This window comes from Molothrus ater, chromosome 10 (assembly GCF_012460135.2).
Source record: "Molothrus ater isolate BHLD 08-10-18 breed brown headed cowbird chromosome 10, BPBGC_Mater_1.1, whole genome shotgun sequence".
Taxonomy (NCBI): Eukaryota; Metazoa; Chordata; class Aves; order Passeriformes; family Icteridae; genus Molothrus; species Molothrus ater.
This window is the reverse complement of record NC_050487.2, coordinates 11,051,730-11,076,263: the sequence shown is the minus strand read 5'-3', so window position 1 is coordinate 11,076,263 and position 24,534 is coordinate 11,051,730. Positions and strand designations below refer to the sequence as shown.

Below are 24,534 nucleotides of genomic sequence, written 5' to 3'. Positions count from 1 at the left end.
AGTCAAAATGACAGAGAAGGCTAAGCATGATGTCATACTTCTTTCTAAATGTTCTGCACAGTTTACAATAATAATTATGTTTTGTTCTGTCCTGTTTTATCTTAGCACTTCTAGATTAATCACTTTTGACTCAAAAACAATTTATGATCAGTCATAACAGCTATGGTAAAACTCAAGGATTTGCAATTCAGGAAACATTTCAATCAACCTTTCTAAGTAAATTCTGGTTTGCTCTTATCCACTGCAATAATCCAATGTGTGTAGTAGCAGGAAGGTTGATTTCTGGCTGATGCCATCAAACCTCAGAGACTGAAAAATTGAGACAACTAAACAGAAAATGGCTGGAGCTACAGCATCTTCCTAGTTTTCTAAACTTTGCAGAACATGATAAACTGGTGGAGGCCTTTGAGAATTATTTATTGCACATTGTGCTTCATTGTTTTGTGATTACTGTGTTGTGATGTTAGGGAAAAAGACTAAGCAACATTTTCAAATAATTTCTGAAACAAGCAATCGATTTGTCCAGAAAATAACTGAATAACTTTTCTAACGTATGAGTCATTACTGTTGGGAATGTCCCAGTGACCTGTATCCTACTCTTTATCAGATTTTGGGATGATGGATGCATATTACCTCAATTTTTGTATATTTTTTAAAATGCTATAATTTAATGATTTTTTTGTTAACCTTGAGGTATAGTTAGAAATTGTTGCCATCTCTATTGAACTAAAATATCTTGTTCACAATGGATTACTCTTCTTAGAACATCAAATATTCCATAAAAGCTGGGGAAACTTCTACAGATACAACCAATATCTAAGCTGCCTCTTACTTTCAGTTTAAAATATCCTTTACTTCTTTTGGCATGTCCACTGTTGAACTCTGGAAATTATGGAGGGGGGGGAAGAAACTCCAAACAGGCATTCAGATCCACTGTCTCTTAACAGGGCTTTGTGAGCTTCCTAGTAAAGGCACTTTGCTTTCTTTGGGGTTTTGTTTGTTTTGGGGGTTTTGGTGGTGGTGGGTTTTTGTTTGTGGGTTTTTTGTTGTTTTTTAAATATACATTATTTAAATTAAATAATTTGCTATAATAAAAATAAAGGCAATTTATTGCTACATGTCTGGGCCTGTTTATACTGTGCCTTCATAACACCCCTAGACTGAGGCGTGATGCATTTATGATATGTTCAGAAACAAAGGAGAAGAGGGCATTTGCTCTACTGAAGACCTTTTTGAAAGCATTGGATTTCAAGGGCTAGACATTTTTGCTTAAAAACAAGTTGCATTTTTCTTTTCTCTCCAAGAAGAAAACTGTGGTGTGTGTTTGTTATCTGCCCTGCCCAGCAGAGGGGCCTGGGGGGAGCAGATCAGTGGAATCCCGGACCCCGGCTGGATGCCAGGGCACGGCCATGGGGCACCTGGGCCTGGGCACACCTGCTGCTGCTGCTGCTGCTGCTGCTGCTGGGCCATGGCTACAGGATTCTTACCTTGAAGTGGGTGATGTAGACTCCACAAAGGTTTTGAGGAATCTTGCTGTCCTTAGTTACCACTTCTTTGTTACTGTATTCCCAGTTCCTATGAGTTTACCTGTTGTTCTTTGTTTACTGCTGTGGAGGGAAAAGGGAGTGCAGGCACAGAGCCCCAATCCTGCAGCAGGCGCCATGAGGGAGGAGCCATTAATCACATCATAATTGTGGAGGGCTGCTTTGGGTGGGAATCTTCACCTCTAAGACAACTTCACAGTTTACTTCATTTCAATGCATCTTTCTATTACACAGTGCCTATCTTTTACTAAGTCCTGACAGGGCTGGTGTTTCAAAAACTTGGTGCACAGGGCTGCTGTAAGAGAAGTACTTCATTGTATGCTTGAAGAGATCTGCTAAAATGACCAAGACATCAGCAGCAGTAATCCACAGCCTGTGCCTGGTGCTTTCAGATTCACAGAGCTGTTAACTCCTGTAGATTTGTCTCAAATTGAACAGTAAAAGGCTGAAATTGTACTGCTCAGTGTAAGCCTGAAGTACATTGAAAAACTGTTTGCCCCATTTTATTTTTTTCCTTTCTACAGATCTCTTTGATTTCATCTCTGTGGAGTTTTTAGAGTTAGGTTTGTAGTCCAGTAATTTTGTGCAATGCACAAATGAAGAAATGTACCAAGAAAATACTTGTGTACTAATACTGTGATAATAATTCAATTTTTTCTATATGCTTTTATCATACTGATCTGTCTTAGTGTAATAGAGGACCCTGAGGACACATCACATACATTATTCCAAAATATCCCAATGGGCTGCTGATGTCTCACAGCTCTGAGCAGGGGTTTTTGCCATCATTGTCAAGCTGTAGGCTGTATTATTAAAAATGGCTCTCATTGAGACACTTTTAAAAAGTGGACATTTGTTTAGAGCTCTGAATATGAAATCCAAATTACCACTACTTCCCTGGTGTTTTGTTTGAAAATTCAATGGGTTTTTTTGTTGATGTATGCTTTGTGTGTAACCCCAGCTGGTTGGGCTGTGCTCCCCATCAGCCATGGTCTCCTTCAAACTGGCTGTGACAGATTCTATAGATTCTCCAGTTGACATTGTTTCTGATTATCTTTGCAGCTGAGCTGCAGACCTAACAGATTTAGTTATACAGGAAAAAAAATCATTAAAATTTCTTTAGCTTCATATTTGTATAGGAGTGCATGTTGTTTATGTGAAATTAGGCTATTTAGGGTGGCATATAATGATTTAAACTGAGTTTGGTGAGCTGCTTTGTGTGAGCATTCATGTACATAAACATGAATAACTTTATCTGTGACTGTTTGAAGCTAAAGATCATTTAAATTGATTTTTTCTTTTTGTGCACCAGTAAAATTATTGCACAAATGCCAGGAAGAATAATAGTTATGTAGCAATTATGGTTTTTTAAAATATGAAATTATAGCAACACTGGTTTCTCTCCCTGAGAAGCAACAAAAGTGGTGACTGAAGAATGGAAGAATAATTTATGTAGAAGCAAAGTGCTTTTGTTCTGAGAGAAACATACATGTATATATATCCACTGTCAGATTCCTATTCTGAATTTGCTTCAGTGCTAAGGAGGCTCAGTTTGGGATGGCTCTCTGTGTATTGCAGCTAAAGCCTCCCTATGAGAGTTCTAAGTGGGTTTCTTTCCCATGTGCTTGGTTTTCCATAGGTAAATGGGAATAATGACACTGACCTCCTTTGTGCCTTGAAAGTACTGCTGAGAAACATTATATAAGAATTGAGTATTATTATACAAATCATTCCAGTTTGATCCATCTGTGCTGACCTTTTCCATGCAGGCAGTGAGATTACCGTGACTCAGGGCTGATGGGGCTCATTGTGTTCAGCTTATCACTGTACTCACTGCTCTTGTGCCCTGGGACATAAATCAGTGTAATCTTTTTTGTCCCCAAATGATGGGTGTTATTAAGACTTGGCATTTATTTAGAATTTGGTCATGTTTAAAGCCTTTGCAGTTGCTTTGTGGTAGTGTATATACTTAGTTTGATGATATTTCTGCTTTCAGTTGAATACTGAAATCTGTTGAATGTTTTGTCACATCTACTTCCTCCTAAATATAATGATATAATGATATAATAATAATATTTGAAGCAATTGAGGTTACATGAGTATCTGGACCATTATGCTATTTGGAAAAAAAAAATGGTAGGGAGGAATATTTTATTTGTAATTGATAAAACTTTCTGTTTACTATTTTTTTTCAACTGCTGACAAACACAAAAAGCAACCTCTTACTGTGAGGAACTTGGTTGTTCTTTCTTTCTGGCCACTGTGGATAAGAGATACCTCACTTATAAAAACAAACTGGTTCTTTTTCATCCTCTCTGTATTTTAAAATCTACACATCCACATATTTATATTTGCCAATGAAGAAAATTAAAAGTTAGAACAAGGGTGGGGAAACATTTCTTTGAAAACTTGGTCAGCTCTTAAGATTGGTTTGACAGTACTGCTGCCAAATGAGGGATTTGTGTAGGGATTAGAAGATGAAAATCTTTTTTATTGACAGTAACTTTGGCCAAAAAGACATTTAAACACACACCATATGTAAGCAAATGTCTTTTTAAATCAAGATCAGGTTATTTGAATGCCCCTTGTATTTACTGAAGTTACCCCAGTGGGTAATGTCCCATTATGCAGGGAGCCTTGTAAATGAAGGCACAGTGCAGCAGTAGCTGCTAATTAGTGGTTTTCCCCAGGCTGCTCAGTAAACCTGGTGGGTTTGTGTGGCTTTGGCCATGGGTCTGCATGTGTGTGTGAGGGAACATCCATGAGATGTTCTGAGCAGTCACAGGTGCAGCTGGATCCCAGGGATGCCAGGGATGTCAGTCTGCATGGCTGTGCCCAGTGCTGGGTGGCCCTGAGCGTTGTCCTGTGCTGTGAGCCCCACAGGGCCACTCTGGCAGGGACAGAGGTGACAGCCCAGTGCCTCCTGCAGGCCGGGAGGGGCAGCTGGAGGCAGCTCTGTGCTGTAGCCCTGTGGTAAAAGAGCTGGGAGCCAAAACCGACATTTCACAATTTTACTGCACTTGGCCGTGTGACCTTACGCTGTCAACACCAGAGAAAGGAATTGATTTCTTTTCCATGGTAAGAAAAGGGAGAAGAAGAAATAGTATGAGAGCTGATCTTGGAGGTAGTGGGGTCAAAAGTTTCAGTTGCAGCAGAAAAGAGGAAAATTCCTACAGCAGTACTGGGAAGTGACACATCATTGATGGCACCAGCTTGGGATGAGGGGAGAGACTGGGTGTTGATGGAATATGCTGGCACAGCTTGGGAAATCCTGGGCAAAATCCTCAAGCAAAAGTAAAACTGGCAAGTGAGAGAACTCTTGAGCTCAGCATGGGAACATGGTATATATAAATCATGAATTACTATCGTGTGCTCTCTGGCACTACCTCACAAAAGATTTTTCATAACAGAGCAGATTTACTGGAGGGGGTGGGTTTGCAAGTGTGGGAGGTTTATATTTGTTTTTGTAGGTGAGTTACATGACTGAATAATTTATTCATTTTATTGACTAGAGATGCAAGCTGCTTCTGAAGATGTTTTCAGATACAGATTTGCCTTTTGGAAAATTAATATTAAGTAGTAGTATTACTCCAGATGCCAAAAGAATCTACACAGAGCACTAGAACATCCTAGTCTCAATTTGTTTGTATTTCTCATATATCTGTTGAACATTTCTTATGAAGGTGAGACTTCACATAAATCTACATCTTTTCTACTGCTGTGCTGTAACTATAGAAGATCCTTTTTCCCTTCAGTTGTGTTGCTTCTGCTTCCTGTTGCAGAGAAGTTACTTTGTTGAATTTATCATTTTTCAGTAACCTCATGGTAAACAGGTATACTAAAATAAAACGTAAAAAAAGAGACCATGAGTCAGGACTAAGAAAAGAAAACTGGGCAGTGGAGGTGAACAGCTGGTGTGAGAAAAGGCAGGGGAGCAGGGATGTGTAACACCAGTGAGTCAGCTTGGGCCATGTGGGCTAAGCTGAGTGTTGGCTGGCTCCTGGGGGAGGGGACTGGTGCCTGTGCTGCTCTGAAGGGCCCTGTCACCTCAGATGCCTTCAGCTGCTGGCTGCAGTGCCAGAGAACATTAGGAGCTCTCCAGGAACCCATCCTTGTCCTCATGACCCCAGCTAGGGCCAGGCTGACTCTGGATTACCAGGCAGGGGCAGCTCTTCCTTGTATTTGGTGGTGCCTCAGAGCCCTCCCCACGCTGCTCAGGCTGCTTGGGAGCGGGGCTGGTGTTTGATTGAGGGGTTCCCAGCTCTCCTGCTCTGAAGCTGTCTCAGAGAAAGGAGCTGCTGCCACCACGGTGGCAGTCTGGATAAGCCAATGTGCTCAGAGCTTGGAGAGGCTTGTGCACAGCAGTTTGAACACCCAAGGAGTAGCAGTGGTGCTGCAACAGTTTTGATTTAAACATTAATTCCAAATAATCGAGATCCAAGATGCAATTTGGGATAGAGGAGGAGTAGCAGTATTTTGGGGCTGTCAGCACAGAGCTGTTCTTCTCTGTGGAAGGCAGGATGATTTAGATCCATAAGCAGTTTGGGATCACAGAGATGATAAACATCTTGGGATGAGAACACCCTGCACTGGAGATGGCATGGGAGACTTTATTGTGACATGCAGCTGCCTGCTCTGTGACTTTAGGTGAGTTGTAAAGGCATCACTTACTCCATCTGTACAGTGGCAGGCTGTGGCTGGCTTACATCAGCAATGACTCTGGAATGCTCTGGGACAGTCAGATGAGGAATGGTTAAGGTTTTGAAGATTTATGGATGTATATTTCTTACATATGACTATGATTGTAAGTAGGATTTGTATGTTGGCTTCTGTTAGAAGTATTCTCATTAATTTTCACTTCTAATGCTGAGGAATGTCAGGCTGTGTGCTCTTTGTCTTAAGTAAGAATAAATTGTTTCTGGATATAATAAAATAAAATACATGTAATTTTAAAAGTAAAATAGTGAAGGTGCAGTTTTTTGAGGTGTCCTTGTGACATCTGCTGAGAGGTCTGGAGCTTACCTGGGGGTGTGTTCACAGCAAATAAAACAAAGCCAACCTGATTCCAGAGTGTTAGAGTGGTGTGAGAATTTGCCAAAGTGTTTTTCACAGGTTACTAAGGAAGTAATTTAAAACTCTCCTTTTACCATTCTTTTTAGGTAATATTTCAGTGATCACATTGCCAGTTTCCAGTACCAACTCTCCCACTAAGATTTTGCCAAAAACCTTGGGACCAATCAATGTGAATGTTGGACCCCAAATGGTAAGTTTTGCAACCCCAGTAATGCCAACTTGTGTAATTGGCTGTGACTTCCTGGTGGTGTAAGACAGGAACACGAGAGGAACTTGCTGCCTCCTGCCTCAGCCACAAAGTGCCCCAGCTGCATGGCAGGGAGGTGACCTGGGGGCACAGCAGGCCTGGCATGCCAGAACTGCCCCTCCCAGCAATGCTCTTGGATGTGCCCTTAGAGGGTACCTGTCTTCTGGGCTTTGAGTGGAAATTCAAACAGCTTTACCAGCTGACACTTTAACTGTTACTCAAATGTGTATTAAAAAAATCCTCTCATTGTTGATACTCTTTGAATGTTTTAAGTCATGTTCTCACCAGTAAATCTCCAGGGTTGTCAGAGAATGTCTTTGATGTGTTGGTAGAAATTCTAAACTTGTTGAACTACTCTTCTTAAAACTCTCTTTTCCTGTTCATCATAACTGTATTTGTATATTGATGTTCCAGGGATTTTGGATCTAATTTTGAGAAAAAATTAGATTTTCTGTTGGTCAGAGAGCTAAATAGGCAATACTGTGAATAGTTTCTAGTAACCTGATATCTCCTTGCCAAGAACTTAGCCTGAGAACAGAACCATTTGATGTGTTTCATAAAAATGGTGTTGGGCCTTTTTCACCTGAGCAGTGTTCAGTGGGGGTTTGTCCCAGCTGGGCAGAGGGGCACACCCATCACAGCCACCCCCGTGGCACTCCCAGCTGGCAGAGCTCTGCCCCCAGCACTGGCCAGGGGCTGCCTGCCAGGAGCAGCTGAGAACGTCGGAGCTGATGTCTCACAGGCCTGTGCCCTGTGGCGTGCCCTGGAACATTCTGCCACTGAGGATGTGCCCTGGCAGTGCAATAAATAGCCCACAACAGGGAGAGCACTCCCTTAGTGCACTTCCTACTCTTGTGACTGACTTCTCAAGCCCTGCTTTTGGTTTCAGTGAGCCCTGCTTGCAGTTTAGGTTCTATAGCAGGTGAAGGTGCAAAAAGCTACTGCGTGATGTGAGACACACCATTTGTATTCTTTTTTTGTTTGTTTGTTTATTTTTTATTCATTTATTCTGCTGCTTTGCAAGGATAGAACTATATTCAGAAAACATTTTCTTAATAAAATGCCATTAACACGGGCTTTCTAAGACACCCAGCATATACAGCTGTGCTGTGCCAGGCTGTTTAGAAGGGACCGCTCCCGAGCTCTCAGCAGTGGCAATGTTAGCGCTCCCTCACCATCTGCCTGTGTCAGCAACACCCTGCTTGATTAATTAATTCATTAATTCATTAATGTATGTCGGCCTTATTTCCCCCCCGTGGGTTGCGGGCCCTGGTGCCGCTGCGGGTCCTTGGAGCAGCGCGGAGGCTCCGGCGCGCAGCCGAGCCCGGGGCTGCCCGCGGTGGCTCCGGGGCCGCTCGGCGCGGGGCAGGAGCGCTGCAGGAGCGGCCGGGAGCCGCTAGAGGGCGGCGCGGGCCGGGCCGGGCTGTGCCGCGCCACGGGGCCCTTGGCAGCCCCGGCCGCAGCCGCTCCTTGCAGCGAGCCCCGGAACACCGACCGGCCCCGACAGCCCTGCCCCGAACACCGACCGGCCCTGACAGCCCTGCCCCGAACACCGACCGGCCCCGACAGCCCTGCCCCGAACGCCGACCGGCCCTGACAGCCCTGCCCGGGAACACCGACCGGCCCCTGACAGCCCTGCCCCGAACACCGACCGGCCCTGACAGCCCTGCCCCGAACACCGACCGGCCCTGACAGCCCTGCCCCGAACACCGACCAGCCCCTGACAGCCCTGCCCCGAACACCGACCGGCCCTGACAGCCCTGCCCGGGAACACCGACCGGCCCCTGACAGCCCTGCCCCGAACACCGACCGGCCCTGACAGCCCTGCCCCGAACACCGACCGGCCCTGACAGCCCTGCCCCGAACACCGACCGGCCCTGACAGCCCTGCCCGGGAACACCGACCGGCCCCTGACAGCCCTGCCCGGGAACACCGACCGGCCCTGACAGCCCTGCCCCGAACACCGACCGGCCCCTGACAGCCCTGCCCCGAACGCCGACCGGCCCCTGACAGCCCTGCCCCGAACACCGACCGGCCCCTGACAGCCCTGCCCCAGGCCGGAGCTCCAGCCAGGTGACAGGAGCGACACCTGTCCTGTGCCTGCCAGGCACCTTTGATTCTCCAGTACCAACCAGGAAATAAATACATAACCTGCACCTGTGTTTTGGTTCTTCTAAAATCTCCTTTCCCTTGGTTCTGTCAAGCTGTACATTTGTAAACAATAAATGAGATAAATGTATGTCTTTAAGACAAAAAAGACATGTATGTAGTCACAACGTGGTACCAGGGAGGATGTGAAGTAAAGCTCAATAAGCTAAGGAAATGGGGAATTCTTCACATACCATTTTTCTACTTGTCTAAACAATAGTGATGGATACCAAACAAATGCAGTATACTTATCTCTAGTTTATATTTATATATATATATATATATATATATATGCATATATATGTACACACTTGCAGTACCTATATATCTGCTCTATACTTACAGCATATACTTACAACCTGAGTGCTTTGGGATGCTTTACACAGCTGTTGGATAAGTTAAATAGTAAAGGAAACCACAAAGTTTAGTACAGTCACTACTCCAAATGTCACTAATAAATGGAGTAAAGTAAAACAAAGTTTTAAAGACTTAGGTAAGGTATAAGAGTAAAAAGCACTGTCCAAGAAGCTTTTTTATGAATCTTACCATAATGGAATAAAAATAATTAAATTTTGTTCATTTTAAATATTAGCTTTATCAATACTGTTTTATTTTTAAGTATTACTTAAATTATTCTGGTCACCTACTTTGAAAGACAAACTTGGATGTGATTTAAAAGTTGAGACTGGGTATTGGTGTTAACCTGTGTACCTACAATTTCACCAGGTTTGCATAAATGTAAATTCTATCTATACCATAAAGACTTTACATTGAATTCTGTAGGTACAGTTAGTTTCCAGAGTGCCTTGGGATCTTGTGAATGCCTGAAACTGCAGGAAATGCTTTGCCTGCAGCTCAGATTGTTTTTTTGTATAGACAATTACAAGAGACAAATCCATTGGAAAGAAAGAAGGCTGTATTGATTACACTGATCAAGGTGTTGCCTAGATGTACTCATGAAGAAAGAATTGGGTGTCTATAGGTACAGACCTTATCTGCCATACCTAGGAATTACTTGGAATCATTTGTGTGGTTCTTGTCCATGTGAATATCACTGTAATATGGTACAATTAATAGGAAACTTGGCAGCACTGTAATGGCTTTGCTCAATGAAGATCTTCTGGTGCCATCTCTTCTGTATACTGTGACTGCTTCTGGTACAGAATTATTATTACTTTTCTTAGTGCAATGCTTAGTATGGATTTTGGGCTGTATTTACCTCTGTTTTCTTTAGAGAGCTGTGTTTTTTATTGCTACATTTTACAGATCATAAGCACCCCACAAAGACTGGCCAGTTCAGGGAGTGTTCTGATCGGGAGTCCGTACGCCCCAGCTCCAACCATGGTCACGCAGACACACATCACAGAGGCGTCTGCCTGGGGCCCAGGGTAAGGCTTTTGTCTCTTTCGAGGTGTCTGAGCATCACTTCTCATCTTTTCCATTATTTGAATCTACCTATTCCATACTCTTGAATCTATGCTGACTTACAGTTTCTACTTCTAGCACAACTAAATGGGGTATAGCATGTGCTTTTCAGGCTGGGAGGCACTTCTGATGTCTGGAGCATGTAAACACAAATTATAAGCACCAGTCACTTCACTGCCTGCTTTAATTGTGGTTTCTGGTTTCTGATTTTTTATTTGAGTGTCTGTTTCTTGGTGAAAATGGAGAGTCACGAGGACTCCTGTTAAAAGAAGCCTTTATTTTTTCCAGAAGTTCACGGTATATCCATGTAGCAGATGCCTACAGGGGGAGAGACTGTCAAAAACACTTCAACAGGCATTTAAGAATAAACTCTAATAGAGCACTTTGAATATAATCAGTGTGCTCTTTTTATTACTATTCTACATTAACAACAAGTTTCATGGGGTTCTGAGGTGCTGAGCTTGCTGAACCAAAGACTTGGCACGCCTCACTTTCCAAAGTGCTGTGCAGTGGAGGTGTTCCAGAGCAGCCTTGGGCAGTGCATCAGCCACCACCAGGCAGCGCTGTCCTGTTTGTGTGCTGCCCAAGCTGAGACACAGATTTCCAATGAGCTTCGTCCATAAAAAGGCTCGAGATGACTCCAGACAGACCAGTCAGTAGTGCTGCATGCAGAATCCTTCCAATGGGCCATATTTTCATTTGAGAGCAGAGCTAAGGAAGGGTCTGTGGTGTTCCTGAACTGAGGCAGCGAGCCGTGGCTGCTGAAGACACTCAGAAGACAGCTTGCTTTACCCGTTGCTTCACAGACTCCAAATCATTTCCAAAATGAGAGGAGCAGGTTCACTGGCAGGACTCAGCACAGGCTCTGGCAGCCTGGTGTGCAGAGCAGGCCCCAGCTCTCGCTCCCTGCTGTCCCAGGCCCGTGCCCAGGGCCGCCCCCAGCCCAGCTGCTCAGCCCCCAGTTAAGCACCATGGACAGAAATCCCTTTGGTGCTGCTGAGGGAGGGGCCTGGTTGTGCATTCTGGATCACACAACCAAATTGTGCTGGTTTTCAAGCACAGCTTTTCAAAGCCCTCGTTTTTGTTTAGCTGCTTTCCCAGCAGTGTCAGGTGTTGAGCTGTGTAGGTCTGTGCTGGGAGCACAGCTTTGGACAGCGTGGGGACAACGTTCCCCAGCTCAGCACAGCTCTTGGGCACTGCCTGGGGCTGCTGCAGGAAAAGGCAGGGCTGGAGAGCAGCTCCTGCTTGCTGTGGGGAATAAACTGGGGGATAAGGAATGGCCAGTGATTGCAGACTGCTGCTGCTGCTGCTGTTCAAAATTCATAGCAGCTGCTTCTTCAGAGTCTGTCTCCAGCTCTGTATGCATCAGCTCTAACAGGAATATTTTTAGTGTTTTACCTTGGGTTTTGTTTAAAGATTCCTAAACATTCACTGGCTTGAAAATATAGGATATATCTTACGCACTGTTTAAAGACATTTTTCTTCCATATGGAGGAATTTTAAATAGGAACTTTCAAAGGAGCCCAGCTTCTCCTTTTTGATGGACTTTGGACATTTAGCTCACACAGCACTTCCTGTAGTTCCAGATGAAGTGACTTCCCTCAGTTCCTGTGGGCAAAACATGGTAAAATTTGGAATAGAATTTGTTTGGCAGTGAGCTCCGACAGCTTCCTCCACAAAGTCCTAACCAACTTCTCTCAATTTTTGTCAAGCTCTGTGTGTTGTATTTTTCCCTTTCAGTAAACATGTAACAGCAAACACTAGAACCAGTTAGGCCCTATATACAGTGATTTTAGTGGTCTATAATGTTATTTTCAACTTAAGTTTGAATTGTCTTGTCTTAGGGAGCGAAAACGGACTCAAGAAATTATAGAGTCAGATTTTTCAGAAAGGTGAGTGTTACTCAATGTGTATTTTGTGTATAGAGTCATGCCTGCTTTACTTCAGATTTGCCTTTCAGAAAGAAAACTGCCCAGTTCCTGCTTTCAGCAGTTTTCACTTCTTCACATCAAAACTGTGCTGTGGTTTTTTTTCAGTCTGCTGGTGTTCCTTTTTACTCTTTTTTGTTTATTTTGCCTGTATTCTGTTTTCTTAGATACATTCACAATTTTGAAAAGCATTCCTGTTTTTTTTAATAGTTTCTTTAGCTTTTTACTGCTGATGGGGGACCTTTTTCTGTAAAATAATAGCTCTCCCTGGAACACATTGTCAAATGAGACATGAGACTAATTTTTAAAAAAGAAAAAAAGAAACAAAAACAACACAGCTGAACTTTTAAAATGCTTTTATTGCATTACAGATCCAGATCTAGTTTGTGTGATAAAAACAACTGCTCCTGTTTTTTTCTATTACCATTACCTTTTCTGGAAGAAGGTGAATGGAAAATAACCCTGACAGTTTGCCAGTTCTTAATTTAGCACCTTAAAACCCAACGACTATGTACTTACTCTCCACAAAAGAGATTCCTGTATCTGTTCTATGATGGATACATCATAGGATAGATGTATTTCTAGGTCTATATACTGTGATGTATATGTGTGGATATATTCTGTGATGGACACATTTTAATTCCCCTAATGACCAAGTTTAGGATCTCCTGCTGTATATTACACAGGGAGCTTTGAGCCTTTCTGTTTTAGGCACACACATGAGAGCTCCACATAAACATGGCTTCCAGGTACATAAGCAACCTGGGAGATTTTCCTCTTTTGTTTGGTTGTTCTTTCCTGAGACTGCCTGGAGATGAATTACAAATCCATTTTAAGCATCTTCCCAGCAGCATGTGTTCAAATGCTACCAATGTAGAAATAGTCAAGGAAGGGGCTCTATTGCACTTTTTTGCCAACTTGTAAGAAACGAGAAATTGATGCAAAACTTTTATTTTTCATTTAGATAGTCCAGATTTCTGTTACAAAGTGCAGACCTTTTGCTGTGTAACAAAGTACCTTATTAACGTTCAATGTATTAAAAGAATACTTTTCTCTTTTCAGTAAGAGAAGCAAGAAAGGAGATAAAAATGGGAAGGGTCTGAGGCATTTTTCAATGAAAGTTTGTGAAAAAGTTCAACGTAAAGGAACAACTTCATACAATGAAGTCGCTGACGAGCTCGTATCAGAATTCACAAATTCTAACAGCCACCTAGCAACAGATTCAGTAAGCAAATATGTGTTGAATTTTGTTACACCAATACAGATTTGTCTGTTTTGTCATGGAATTCTGTTTCTGCACTGTCCTGCCACAGTCCATACTCTCCTTCACTTAACTAGGTCTCAAATATAAAGATTTACCCTTTGAAATCTAAAAATACAGAATTAAGATGAAGAATTGAACTCCTTCTAAATTATAAACAAAGTAGAGGAATCTGCCAAAATAACTAACTTTAAGAAAAAGCTACTCTTGTATATGTGGTCTTGTCAGGCTTTTCAACTGTGCCAGACTTGCCATGATGGAATTTCTGGCAGAGATGCTTCAGGAAGGCCTGAAACTTCCATTTGCAACCAAGCATCCTCATGTGGTGTCCAAGGGGTATCAGAGATGAAGGATGGTGGTTTAACACCACTCTGACCAGAACTGCCATTTTGCCATTTGAGCTTCTCCATGTCTGTGGAGGATGTGTTTAATTGCTTTTCCTTTTTTAATTCAACGCTTTTGTGGTGATTAGTGCTGTATTGTTTTCTTAGCAGGCTTATGATCAGAAGAACATTCGACGGAGAGTTTACGATGCGCTCAACGTCCTGATGGCAATGAACATCATTTCAAAGGAGAAGAAGGAAATCCGATGGATCGGCCTTCCCACAAACTCAGCTCAGGAATGTCAGAATCTAGAGGTAAAGGGAGGACATGGGAAATTCTGGTTTGTTCACATGTTGTGATAATTGACTTGCTCTTCTTTAGAAGAGGGATTTTTTTTTTCTTAATTTGAACCTGATTGGTTTTGATGCTTGTGCACTATGGAAATACAAATTCTGATATTGGAATAAACTGAAATAATATGTTTGTGTATGCTTAGTTCAGTTTCATTTAGTATACATTATATTTAGTTTTTTTAAAAAGCCAAGCTGTTTACCTTAGAAAAATGGTCATTGATTAAATCAGGGATTATTTTTAAGATTAAAGTCTGTAGTACCTTGAATTAACCAGAAGAAAGTCAAAAGGATTTATGGTTCAGTTATGCTCACAAAATGGTTTCCATTTAAAATGAGACCAATTCTGTATTAATGTCTGTACTTGGAAATATAATTCAAAGGGAATTAAATTGAAAAAAATTCATGCTGGAATGTCAGATACTGTTATGATCTGCCAGAGAAAGCAAGAAGAAGTTTTACTTATCAGTTATTTCCATTATTTTTGCAGCAGGCTAAGAGTTACAGTGTTTTTTGCAGGGATGCCAGAATTTATATGCACAAATGTTGCCTGTCCTTCGGGCCAAATGTGCTATAAATAAGAAGCACAAATCCCTGTATTTACTGCAGCCTGCTGTAATGGCTGTCTGCAAATACATCTCCATTTGTGACACTTGGACATTAGGTATCTTAAGAGGTGGGTGGTGCCTCTGCAGTACAGAACAGTTCTTTTTGCAGGGTCATTTACATCAATTGTCTTTCTAGATGTGGTAAGAGAAAAGCTTTTACTGTCCTTTTCCATTACAGTGACTTGAAAAATACATCCATCCAAGGAGAGTGCACGTGTTCGATCATTATGCTCCAGATGTTTTTTTACATTCTGGATAAATCTACATTTTGCATGCATTCATATGAATGCATTGTCTCCAGCATAGGTTATTGTTACAAATATGGAACTTGAATTTCATTGTCTCATCTTCAATAATCATATGCAATTCACTGTTTCAGGCTCTAATTACACATGCACAAAATGGAAGCTAGGCCTATTTTTCAAAAAATGTTGCTTCCTCTGACATAATAGAAAAGAATGTATAAAAAACCTGCATTTTCATGGTGTGAAAATCAGAATTAATTTTGCTTTTAAGGCTGTATAAAGCAGCAACTGTTTTTACAATGTAAATCCGTAATAAGATTACCAGTACAAAAATCACTGCAAAAGAGCTTGTTACATAGAAACCATGCCTGAATGAGAGCTGTACTGCTTACTGGTTTTAAGAGTCACTGCACAGAAAGCCAACTGAGAGATGCATTTTAAACATTAAAATGTGTGAGGAGGGAACCACCACAAAGCAACCTTGTAAATAAGATAGAGAGGAGTTTGGGCCAGCTAAGTTTTAAAACACCACATTATTTAGTTTCAGAGCTTGAATGAAAAGGTAGTTTAAGAGTTTAGTATTTTGAGAGCCAGTGATACAGCGATGGCACCAAAGAGGAGGATGAGCAAAAAGCCCTTTCAGCCCCAATGCCTGTTGTCCAATTCTTCAGCATTGCCCCAGAGGTCACTTCCAGACACTGCTGTACCTGCAGGGTGAGCTCTGCCCTGTCCCAGCCCTGCATGTCCCAGGTGCAGCAGCTTGGCCACATCAACCAGCAGTAAATGAACTGCTGAAGAGCTGTGCTCCCACAGAAAATGTTACCTCAAGCCGTTTTTGTTGCTGCAGTCTTGTCAGTTTAGTCGGGTCTCAAACAAAATGTGGAGGTCACTGGTAGGATATAGGTGATCATAAGCCCAGCCTCCATATATTTGTGTCTAGTGGCTTGCAGCTAGGAGAACAGTGGGACTTGCACAATTCAAAAGAGTGGCAGGCAGAAGGGAAAAAAACCCAAAGCATTCTCTTGAGCAAGTGTTTGATCTGGTGCCAATTTGCACTCAGTGCAAGACAGAAGAGGCAGAATGGGGGGGACATAAAAGTCTCTTGTAATAATTAAATTTTTACTGGAGTTAAAACTGTTGACAAAGAAAGACATTACAGTTGGCCAGACCTGTTTAATGGTGAAACTCTTATGCCCATGAAATTTGCCCCCATTTACAAAGAAAGCCTGTTCAGTTTGGCACAAGGGAATGGACAAGGTAATTAAGTATCTTGATGCATTTACATTTATCTTTTAAGATAGAAAAGCAGAAGCGGATTGAAAGGATAAAACAGAAGCGAGCCCAACTGCAAGAACTGCTACTGCAGGTACATTTAATTTTAATTTTTTTTCCCCTTAAATGAAAATATCAAGTGTAAATCTAACATGTTAGCCCTTCTGAAGTTCTTTCTAGATTTAACTAACAGCTGTGACATACTAAGGAGAAAAGTTTGGCCCCTGTGACCTTTCTGGATTCTGCTAGGGGACCTCTTGCTGATACTCTGTGGTTCAGTTTTGCCTGCTGTAAACCAGCACGCTCAATCTGTGTGCCACAAGCTTTCCTAAGTGTTCTGCTGAAGCTTTGCCAACCTCAGTGGGAATGGGAACAAGTCACAAGTCCCCTTTGTTCACTCTTAAGTTCCCCCAGTGCTACCCTCAGTCATTCTTCAAATTTTCTCTTTGATCTAAGCTATGAAGTTCACAACAACTTGTGTAAATGTGTGCAGAGTTGTTTTGAGGAATATGGACATTTCTGGATCTTAGGAGTAGAAGGCTGGCAAATCCAACACCTTTACTTTCTGTCACATACCTTTAAGATGACTTTTAGGTTTAATTGCTGAAATATATTTCAAATGCATCTTGTTTATAAAGTAACATTTTATAAATATAGTTGTGAGCATTCCTTAATATTCTAGTCTGTGCAGACTTTAGTAATTTAAATGTAATCAAACAATTTTATGAGATTGCAAGCAGTAAGGCTACATTTTTTTGCTGGTTCAACTACACTGAGGCAATTTTCATGTAATTGATATTCACTGAAACTTTCAAATATCTGATGCTTTTTTGTTAGTCACCAAAAGCTGTTTCTCTACTTCGGGTACAATTGGGATTCTATCTGTCTGACCCAATATCTCAGCAGTTCCTCCAACAGTAACATGAAATTACACCAGTGAAAATAAGGCAACTCAGGCCCTCTTAACTTTTAGTCCAAATATTGACAGAGTTGATTCCCTTACTGTCCACATCTGTCGTTACTGCCCTGATTGTGTTGATTGCTAAAGGGTTTACCAGTCCTTTGGGATTGTGGCTATCCATCTTTTTCCCCTTAAATTGAATAAGCAGTGCCTCAGGTGGGTAAGTTCACTGACTTCTAGTCCCTCAAATAATATTTCCTAAACCCACACATTTTCATACATGTGCAGTCAGATATAAGAAACCAGCAGGCAGAGAGTGGTGTCACAAACAGCATCTGCTTAATTCCAGAGGAGAGAGAATTCTTTTGAGAGAGAGAAGAAGGTGATGGATGAGAAGGGAAAGAGAATAAAAATACCGATATGGGAAGTGGGGGAGCTTTTGTTTCAGGGTCGCTATCCTACCCTGAGGCAATTACACATAAAAAGTACCAGAGCAGACCTCTGACTCCAGAGCCTTTTCAAAGGCATTGGGGAAGCATTCTCCAGCATGCCTTACTGCTGCTTTCCAGGGAATGTGAGGGGAAACAGAGTCAATAGTAAATGTGTGCCAAAATTGGGTTTAACTTCTGCTCCTGGTGAACTTCACTAGTGCCAAGAGAAAGTAAGGCCACACTTTTTGACAAAAAATTACTGAAGGTATTGAGAGTTGGTAAATAAGACCTGTGAGGTTTCATTTCCTGGAAACACTGATGTCTGCTCTTTTATTGTCAGTGATCATTTTTTTCTTTCTTTTGTTTTACAGCAAATAGCATTTAAAAACTTGGTACAAAGAAATCAGCAAAATGAACAGCAAAATCAAGGCCCTCCATCTTTGACCTCCACAATACAGCTGCCTTTCTTAATAGTCAACACTAGCAAAAGAACAATTATAGACTGCAGCATATCAAGTGATAAGTGAGTGTTTATGAAATTAATTTTTCTTATTTTATTTTCTTTGTTGACTGGAATTTTTTCTCAAACAAGTGAGGGAAATTTTTCTAGTTTACTAGAAGTAATGTATTTACATTCACTGCTGTCACTTCAGGGGGTTGCTTGTTGTTTTTTTCAATATTTAATGCAACTGCAGTAATAATATGGATGAGTTTATTAACACTGCCTTACAATCTCTAGTTAAAACAGGCTGACTTTCACTGTTGTAAAAGGCACTTCAGGCTGACATTCCAAAGAGCATTCCCTGCACAGAAGAAATAACTGAATGAAACTATTTACTAGGACAGCACTACCTTTTAAAGCAGCCAGGTGAATTCTTACTCTTAGTATGCCATAAAAATGTACACAGTCAGAAACACAAGGTTACCCATGTGACACAAAAGTGACATAGTCCAGGTGATGATAACAACTTTGAAAGTGTTTTTTAACAGCAAAAAGTTCTTTGAAGGAAAAGATACAGAAATTTGTAATACTGTTTTTGTGAGCAAACTGCTACAGTTGCATTCACAGTAATCTGAAAATCTTCCAGTTTACATAATTGTGGGTGTTTGTGCTTTTCATCCTGTGAAAATATGGCTGAAGTTTGAGGTGCTGTTACCTTAACTGGTAATCAGCTCACAATCAGTTTATTAGCTGGAAATAGCTGGCTTTGCTCTAATACTGTAGATTACAGATTTCTCTCTGTGGTATGCAAATCCTGTACTGAACTTCAAGTCAATTACCCAGCAAAAATAGACAGACTCTAGTAACCCATGCACCAACGTGCAAAACAGCAATTAAAAGCTGATTTTTTGTAGAAAATTCAATGAAGGTCATTATAAAACTTGTGGAATACTCTCAAGAGCACTGCAGTTCAGCAAGTTGGGAACTTTAGGATCATTTTTGATTTAGCATAATTATACCCTTATTCTGTGGTCTCACTATAAAGGTCTTCCTGCTCTTTTAAACAGGACTCTACATTTAGGTTTGGAGTTGTTAAAGAGTTGAACAATTTCATAGTGAAACTTCAGAACTGCTGCTTTGAGTTGTCAGAAATTAATCTGGCATTTGGGATCCAGAGCAGTGTAACACGTTTCTGTGCTCTCCAGCTGTGTGAAAACACTCCCACTAAAAGTGAGCACACCAAAATTACTGTTGTTGATACTTCAATTTATATAACTCAGCTGTGGTAGTGTGTCACCTGGAGGTCATTAAGTGTACAACCCAAATTAAGCCAGCTTTCCACTGGGGTTATTATTTGTGCAACTAATTAGTGGCAGCAGTAATAGGTAAACAGTGCCAGAAACTGCTCTGTTTTAACCACTGTTACACTGATCTGCTAAATAAGGCAGTTAACAAAGGTGGTTTGGAGAATTCCCAGTCTGCAGTTAATTGGAGAGTATTTCCATCACTGGTCAGCTTGAGGGCTTGCTCTGCACTTGGTTCCAGACTGAAAGCCACTTTTTAAGGGGCTTCCATTTTCCTTTCTTCTCCAGATAACATTTATATAAAGTACTGGTGTTAGTAAGTCCAATGAAGAGCCAAGCTCACAGCATTAGCTACTCAAAATTGTATTTACAGAGGAACTTCTACAGGAAAGTAATTGCTTGGAAATATTGTACATATAAGGGTGATACAGTATCAGAAGGAAAATAGGTGTGTGTCCTCTAAGTGTTTTCCTACACAAGAACAGCCAAAACAGAGCAAAATATCTCACAAATAAATTTTAAAAGAAAAGAGAGAAGTTTTTGGGCAAGTTTTGTTTAGGGTTTGAGAAGGTAGATGGGTGCCAAGCAGCATGCTGGGAATGGCATTTCTGAAGTTGGAGCAGGAAAAGCAAAGTCTTCAGGTAAAAAGGAAGTAGTTAAGAACTAATTTTAAAGATGAGGCACCTGAATAAGTAAGTCCCATTTAAACAGGAAAAATGTATTTAGTGTGTATGGTACTTCTGTATAAATGCTGTTGGTCCTAGGAAAAAAAAGGAAAAAGTAGCCAGAATACCTTGTTTTTAACAAGCATTCAGACACAATAGATGTATCAGAAACTTGGAAAATTAGAACATCTCTAAGGGGAAATGCAGATTTTGTACAGCACTGGAGATACAATGCTGTATATTAGCAAGAACATGTAGGAAGTGGCCTCTTGTACCCTTACAGAAAGAATTGCCTGTAGCAGCAGAAAATCCAGATTAAAATCACTGGTGATCAAATTTGCACTTATCATGGGAAAAGGACTGGAAGTGAACCCAAATTTTGCATACACAGATTAATAGCCTCTGGACCTGGCTTGTAGTACTGAATAATGACATGGTAGCCCAGTGGATAATTCCTGTGAGAGCAAAAGTTGATTTCTCAGTACCAGCTGAAATCCTGCTGGGAATTACTAGGAAAAATAGCAAGGACTACAGTGTAAAGCTAGATGCATATAGTGCTTTATATCTGGAATACTACACTCTCATGTTCTTGGGAAAAGCATGGCATAACCAAGAGGGACACAGGAGGGCAGCAAGAAGGACTGAGGCTGTGGAAGGGCTTTGACAGAAGGAGCAGATGGGCTCTTTGGCCTTGGAAGGAGAGGACACTGGATTCCCAGGTGTCTCAAAAGTCATGAGTGATATGGGAACATGTATAGAGAACAGCTGCACACAGTTGCTTGTTAAATTGAGAGACATTAAGAGAAGAAACCAGGTGATGACAAAAAAAAAAAAGTTTTTTTTAACACTCTATGCAAGTAGTATTGGATTTTGTTCATGCTAAAAGTTTACATAAGTTCAGAAGGGGATCATATCAAGTGCCTGAAAGAAAATCCTCAAAAAGCTGTTAACAGCAAAATAGAAGTCTAGGGATTTTTTGTATCAGTGACGGCAGGCTGCTAGAAACTAAACTGGAGAAATACTGAAGACTGTAAATTTCTCAGTTTGGAAACTTGCTGGGAAAGGAAAATTAAGTTGCCTTACTTTCTAATATCCAGTATTTGGGCACAGCACATGGGAGAAGAATTGCAGAGCTATCAATAAATGCAGCTTTTGATCCTGTGCCATTAATTGCAATTCAGTTATGAGTCAGTAATTAGAGCTTGCTGGTAGTAGCTTAGTATGACATCGAGCTGTGCCAGTTTAGGCAGCAGCAATGTAATTGTACTGGTTGAAGTGACAATGACACATCTTATTTTCCTTCTTAATGTGATTATGCTGAAATAAATAAAGGTACATAAACAATAGGCTTAACAAGTAATATGATATGAGTCACAGAAGAAATACTGTGTGTAACTGATAATTACACCCAGCACAAAACATTAGATTACCAATTCAAAATTCTGTGTGTAAACTCAAGAGCTGTAAAGCTTCCAAGTTTCCTAGTTCAGGTATAAGAAAATAAGTATTAGCAAACAACCTAGCAAGAAAATTGACATGAGCTTGGAGAGATAATGGAAGACCCACCAGTGAGTTATCTTTTAAAGACTGTATCTCACAGTGAGTTGCTTTTCCAAGGATAAAGGTTTTGTCAGCAGGAAAGGAGGTACTGGGAACTAAGCCTTATTTAACAGACCAGAACTGTCTGGGCTTTTAATAAGTCTGATGACAGTGTAAGGCCAGCCTAAATTCCCCTGCATTTCTTAAAGCTGTCTGAAGTTTATATCTCAATTTCCACTTTTATATGCAGTTAAAAACATTTTGAGAGTTCTGCAGCAGAAACAGTGGGCTGTGAACACACAAGATTCTGAACAGACTGCTTTTCTAGCTGCATCCAAGAAGCAAAATTATCCCAAAGTAAATAGGTCAGTTCACAGGAGGAGTGTTGCACATTAGAACAGAAAGTGAAATGTAAAAGCAGAAAAATAAAATAGTTATTTTGGTGACAGGGCTTCAGGTGACCTTATTGGCTTTAGTGCAAGTGAAGGCTCATGTTTAATTAAGGCCTCCCTCGTCCCTTTGAATCTACTTAATGAGGTAGAAAATTTTAAACTTTGTTCCTGCACTGGTAAAGTTACTTTAATTGAGAATGTGCCATTTTAAACCTGTAGGCATGCCAGTCACAGAAAAGAGAAAGCATTTCTTGCACTTCTCTTTCCTTAAGGACCCCTTACAGAAAACCAGGACTCCAGATGCTTACCTTAGTAGATGGCAAAACCACCAGGAAAGAACAGGCAAGAAGAGCACAGCTGTGCTCTTTTTAGAACCATCTCACTTTTAATTTTTTACATGCAGATTTGAATACCTCTTTAATTTCGATAATACTTTTGAGATTCATGATGACAGCGAGGTGCTGAAGAGAATGGGAATGTCCTTTGGGCTCGAAGCAGGCAAATGCTCAGCTGAGGACCTGAGAACTGCAAAATCACTGGTGCCAAAAGCTTTGGAAGGCTACATCACAGGTAAGCTAAATATTGTTCCTGATCAAATCCATAACCTTACTTAACTGAAGCAAATTTAATTATATTAACTTACATATGTAAATTTCAGGGTTTGTGGGACTTAGTAGGGTTTGTACATGAACCAGTTGTTTTGCTGTTAATTTTGGAAGGTTTATCTTAGTTGTCCTGTTGACTTAATGCACACTGATTTGTAACAGTGTGATGTGTGAGCTGCATTATGAAGAAATCATTTCTTAAATAACTAAGTTGACACCAAGAACAAATTTTTATGTTAGTATTAATTTTGAGTAACTGAATGTATGGAGGAGCAAACTGGAAGAAGGCAGCTCTTCCCAAGCTGAGGAAAAGGAAAGAAAAAAGAGCACCTTGAAGTGGTTGGGTGTAATCCCTCAGGAGCCAGCAGGTGCCACCTGAGAACTAAGCTTCTCTAAATAAAGCAAGTCCAAAGACTTCAGGACAGGTGTCCCAGGCAGGAGCTTTTACCTGCCCTGTTTGAACAGGTCGTGCTTAGACACAAGACTAGAACTCCTTCAGTCCATCACTGGACTAGAGCTGCCACAATTTGCTGTCACTTCCTGTAGTTACTGTCAGTGTGTCCTTCTTGCTGCACTGCAGCTTCAGCTTAGCCCAGCATTTTCTCAAGTTTCTGGAGGGATTTATCTGTAAAGGAAGTGTTACCCAATTAATGTGTACAGACCTTTGTTTTTGAGGAAAGGGAATAAAACTCTTGCCCTAACTTCTCTACTGCTATATATAAATTAGAATTCAGTTACATTCAACAAAAGTAGTACATTTTAAATAGCTTAACATTTCTTACTACATCAGATGTGCTTATGTTTATTAACACTTACTTGTGTTTTCCTGGTTCTCTTGTCCTGTGGGTTTTAAAACTAAGATTTCCTGTTTTATTTTTGGTCAATTTTGAAATCGCACCTGAAGTCTTTATAAAATGGCATTCACAACAAAAAGAGAAATTGAAGAAACCTTGATTTGTTCCTCACAGGTTCATTCAACTCAACATTATTTATCAGTATGTGATTTATCAGCAGTGTAAAAAAGAGGAAAGGAGCAGAACCCATGCCTTTTAATAGTGTTGCAATGTTGAAGTTACTTAATTGCTCCCATGTGTTGAGAATCAAATTCCTTTTTCATTTTAAGCCCAAATTAATTTACCTCCAGGGAACAGGGTTTCCTTACGTTTGCAAAAAAATCTGTGTCATGACACTGTTTACTGAGTACTTCCCTAGCAGCAAACCAGCAACCTGGTACCTGTATAGAGTTTTAATTATAGGAAATGCATTGATTTTATTTTTTACTCAAAAATCATTAAGGCAAGTAATGTACTCTTCATACATGGGTTACATTCAGCTGTTTCAGGCTCTGTAAAACTTGTCTCAGAGGTATTCCTACTAGTATATGTATTTTTTTAAATCTACTTTAATTTACATACCAGTACATGTATTAATTGTAAATGTTTATTCTGTCGCTTATTACATAATTTTGCTACACAAATCTACAGTTAAGAGTATGAATAGCAGAGTGGTGGTTTCTAATTGCAGTAAGTGACCAATAAAGGAAACAGATTTTAATGTTTTGCACAATATTTGAAAAGCCAGCATTTGCCTGATTACGTATTTTTTATTATCTCCCCATTTTAACCTTGGGAGTCTTCAAATATTTTCTTACACAGCAAGAGTAGGGAAAAAGAAGGGTCATCACTGGTTTCTAGAATTCATGGTTACTTCTACATTGTCATGATGGCTCTTCCAAGGACAATGGCTTCAGTTACTACTGTACAGGGAAAACAGATCCAGGTCTCTTATTGATTCACTGAGTAAATGTACTGCAATCAAGATTCATTATGA

General features: G+C 40.8%; 1 protein-coding gene across 3 annotated transcripts in view; it reads left to right on the top strand.

The window, feature by feature from the left end:
- TFDP2 (transcription factor Dp-2) overlaps positions 1-24,534 on the top strand; it is a 53,941-nt gene that overhangs the window by 17,134 nt on the left and 12,273 nt on the right. The window contains exons 4-11 of one of the 3 annotated variants that reach the window (XM_036388987.1): positions 6,704-6,807; positions 10,279-10,400; positions 12,282-12,329; positions 13,428-13,590; positions 14,121-14,264; positions 16,451-16,519; positions 18,129-18,280; positions 22,503-22,669. In XM_036388987.1, the coding sequence (XP_036244880.1) occupies positions 6,704-6,807; positions 10,279-10,400; positions 12,282-12,329; positions 13,428-13,590; positions 14,121-14,264; positions 16,451-16,519; positions 18,129-18,280; positions 22,503-22,669 (969 nt within the window). Of the gene's footprint in view, positions 1-6,703; positions 6,808-10,278; positions 10,401-12,281; positions 12,330-13,427; positions 13,591-14,117; positions 14,265-16,450; positions 16,520-18,128; positions 18,281-22,502; positions 22,670-24,534 lie in introns of all 3 variants that reach the window. The other 2 variants (XM_036388986.1, XM_036388988.1) reach the window with 2 other exon arrangements.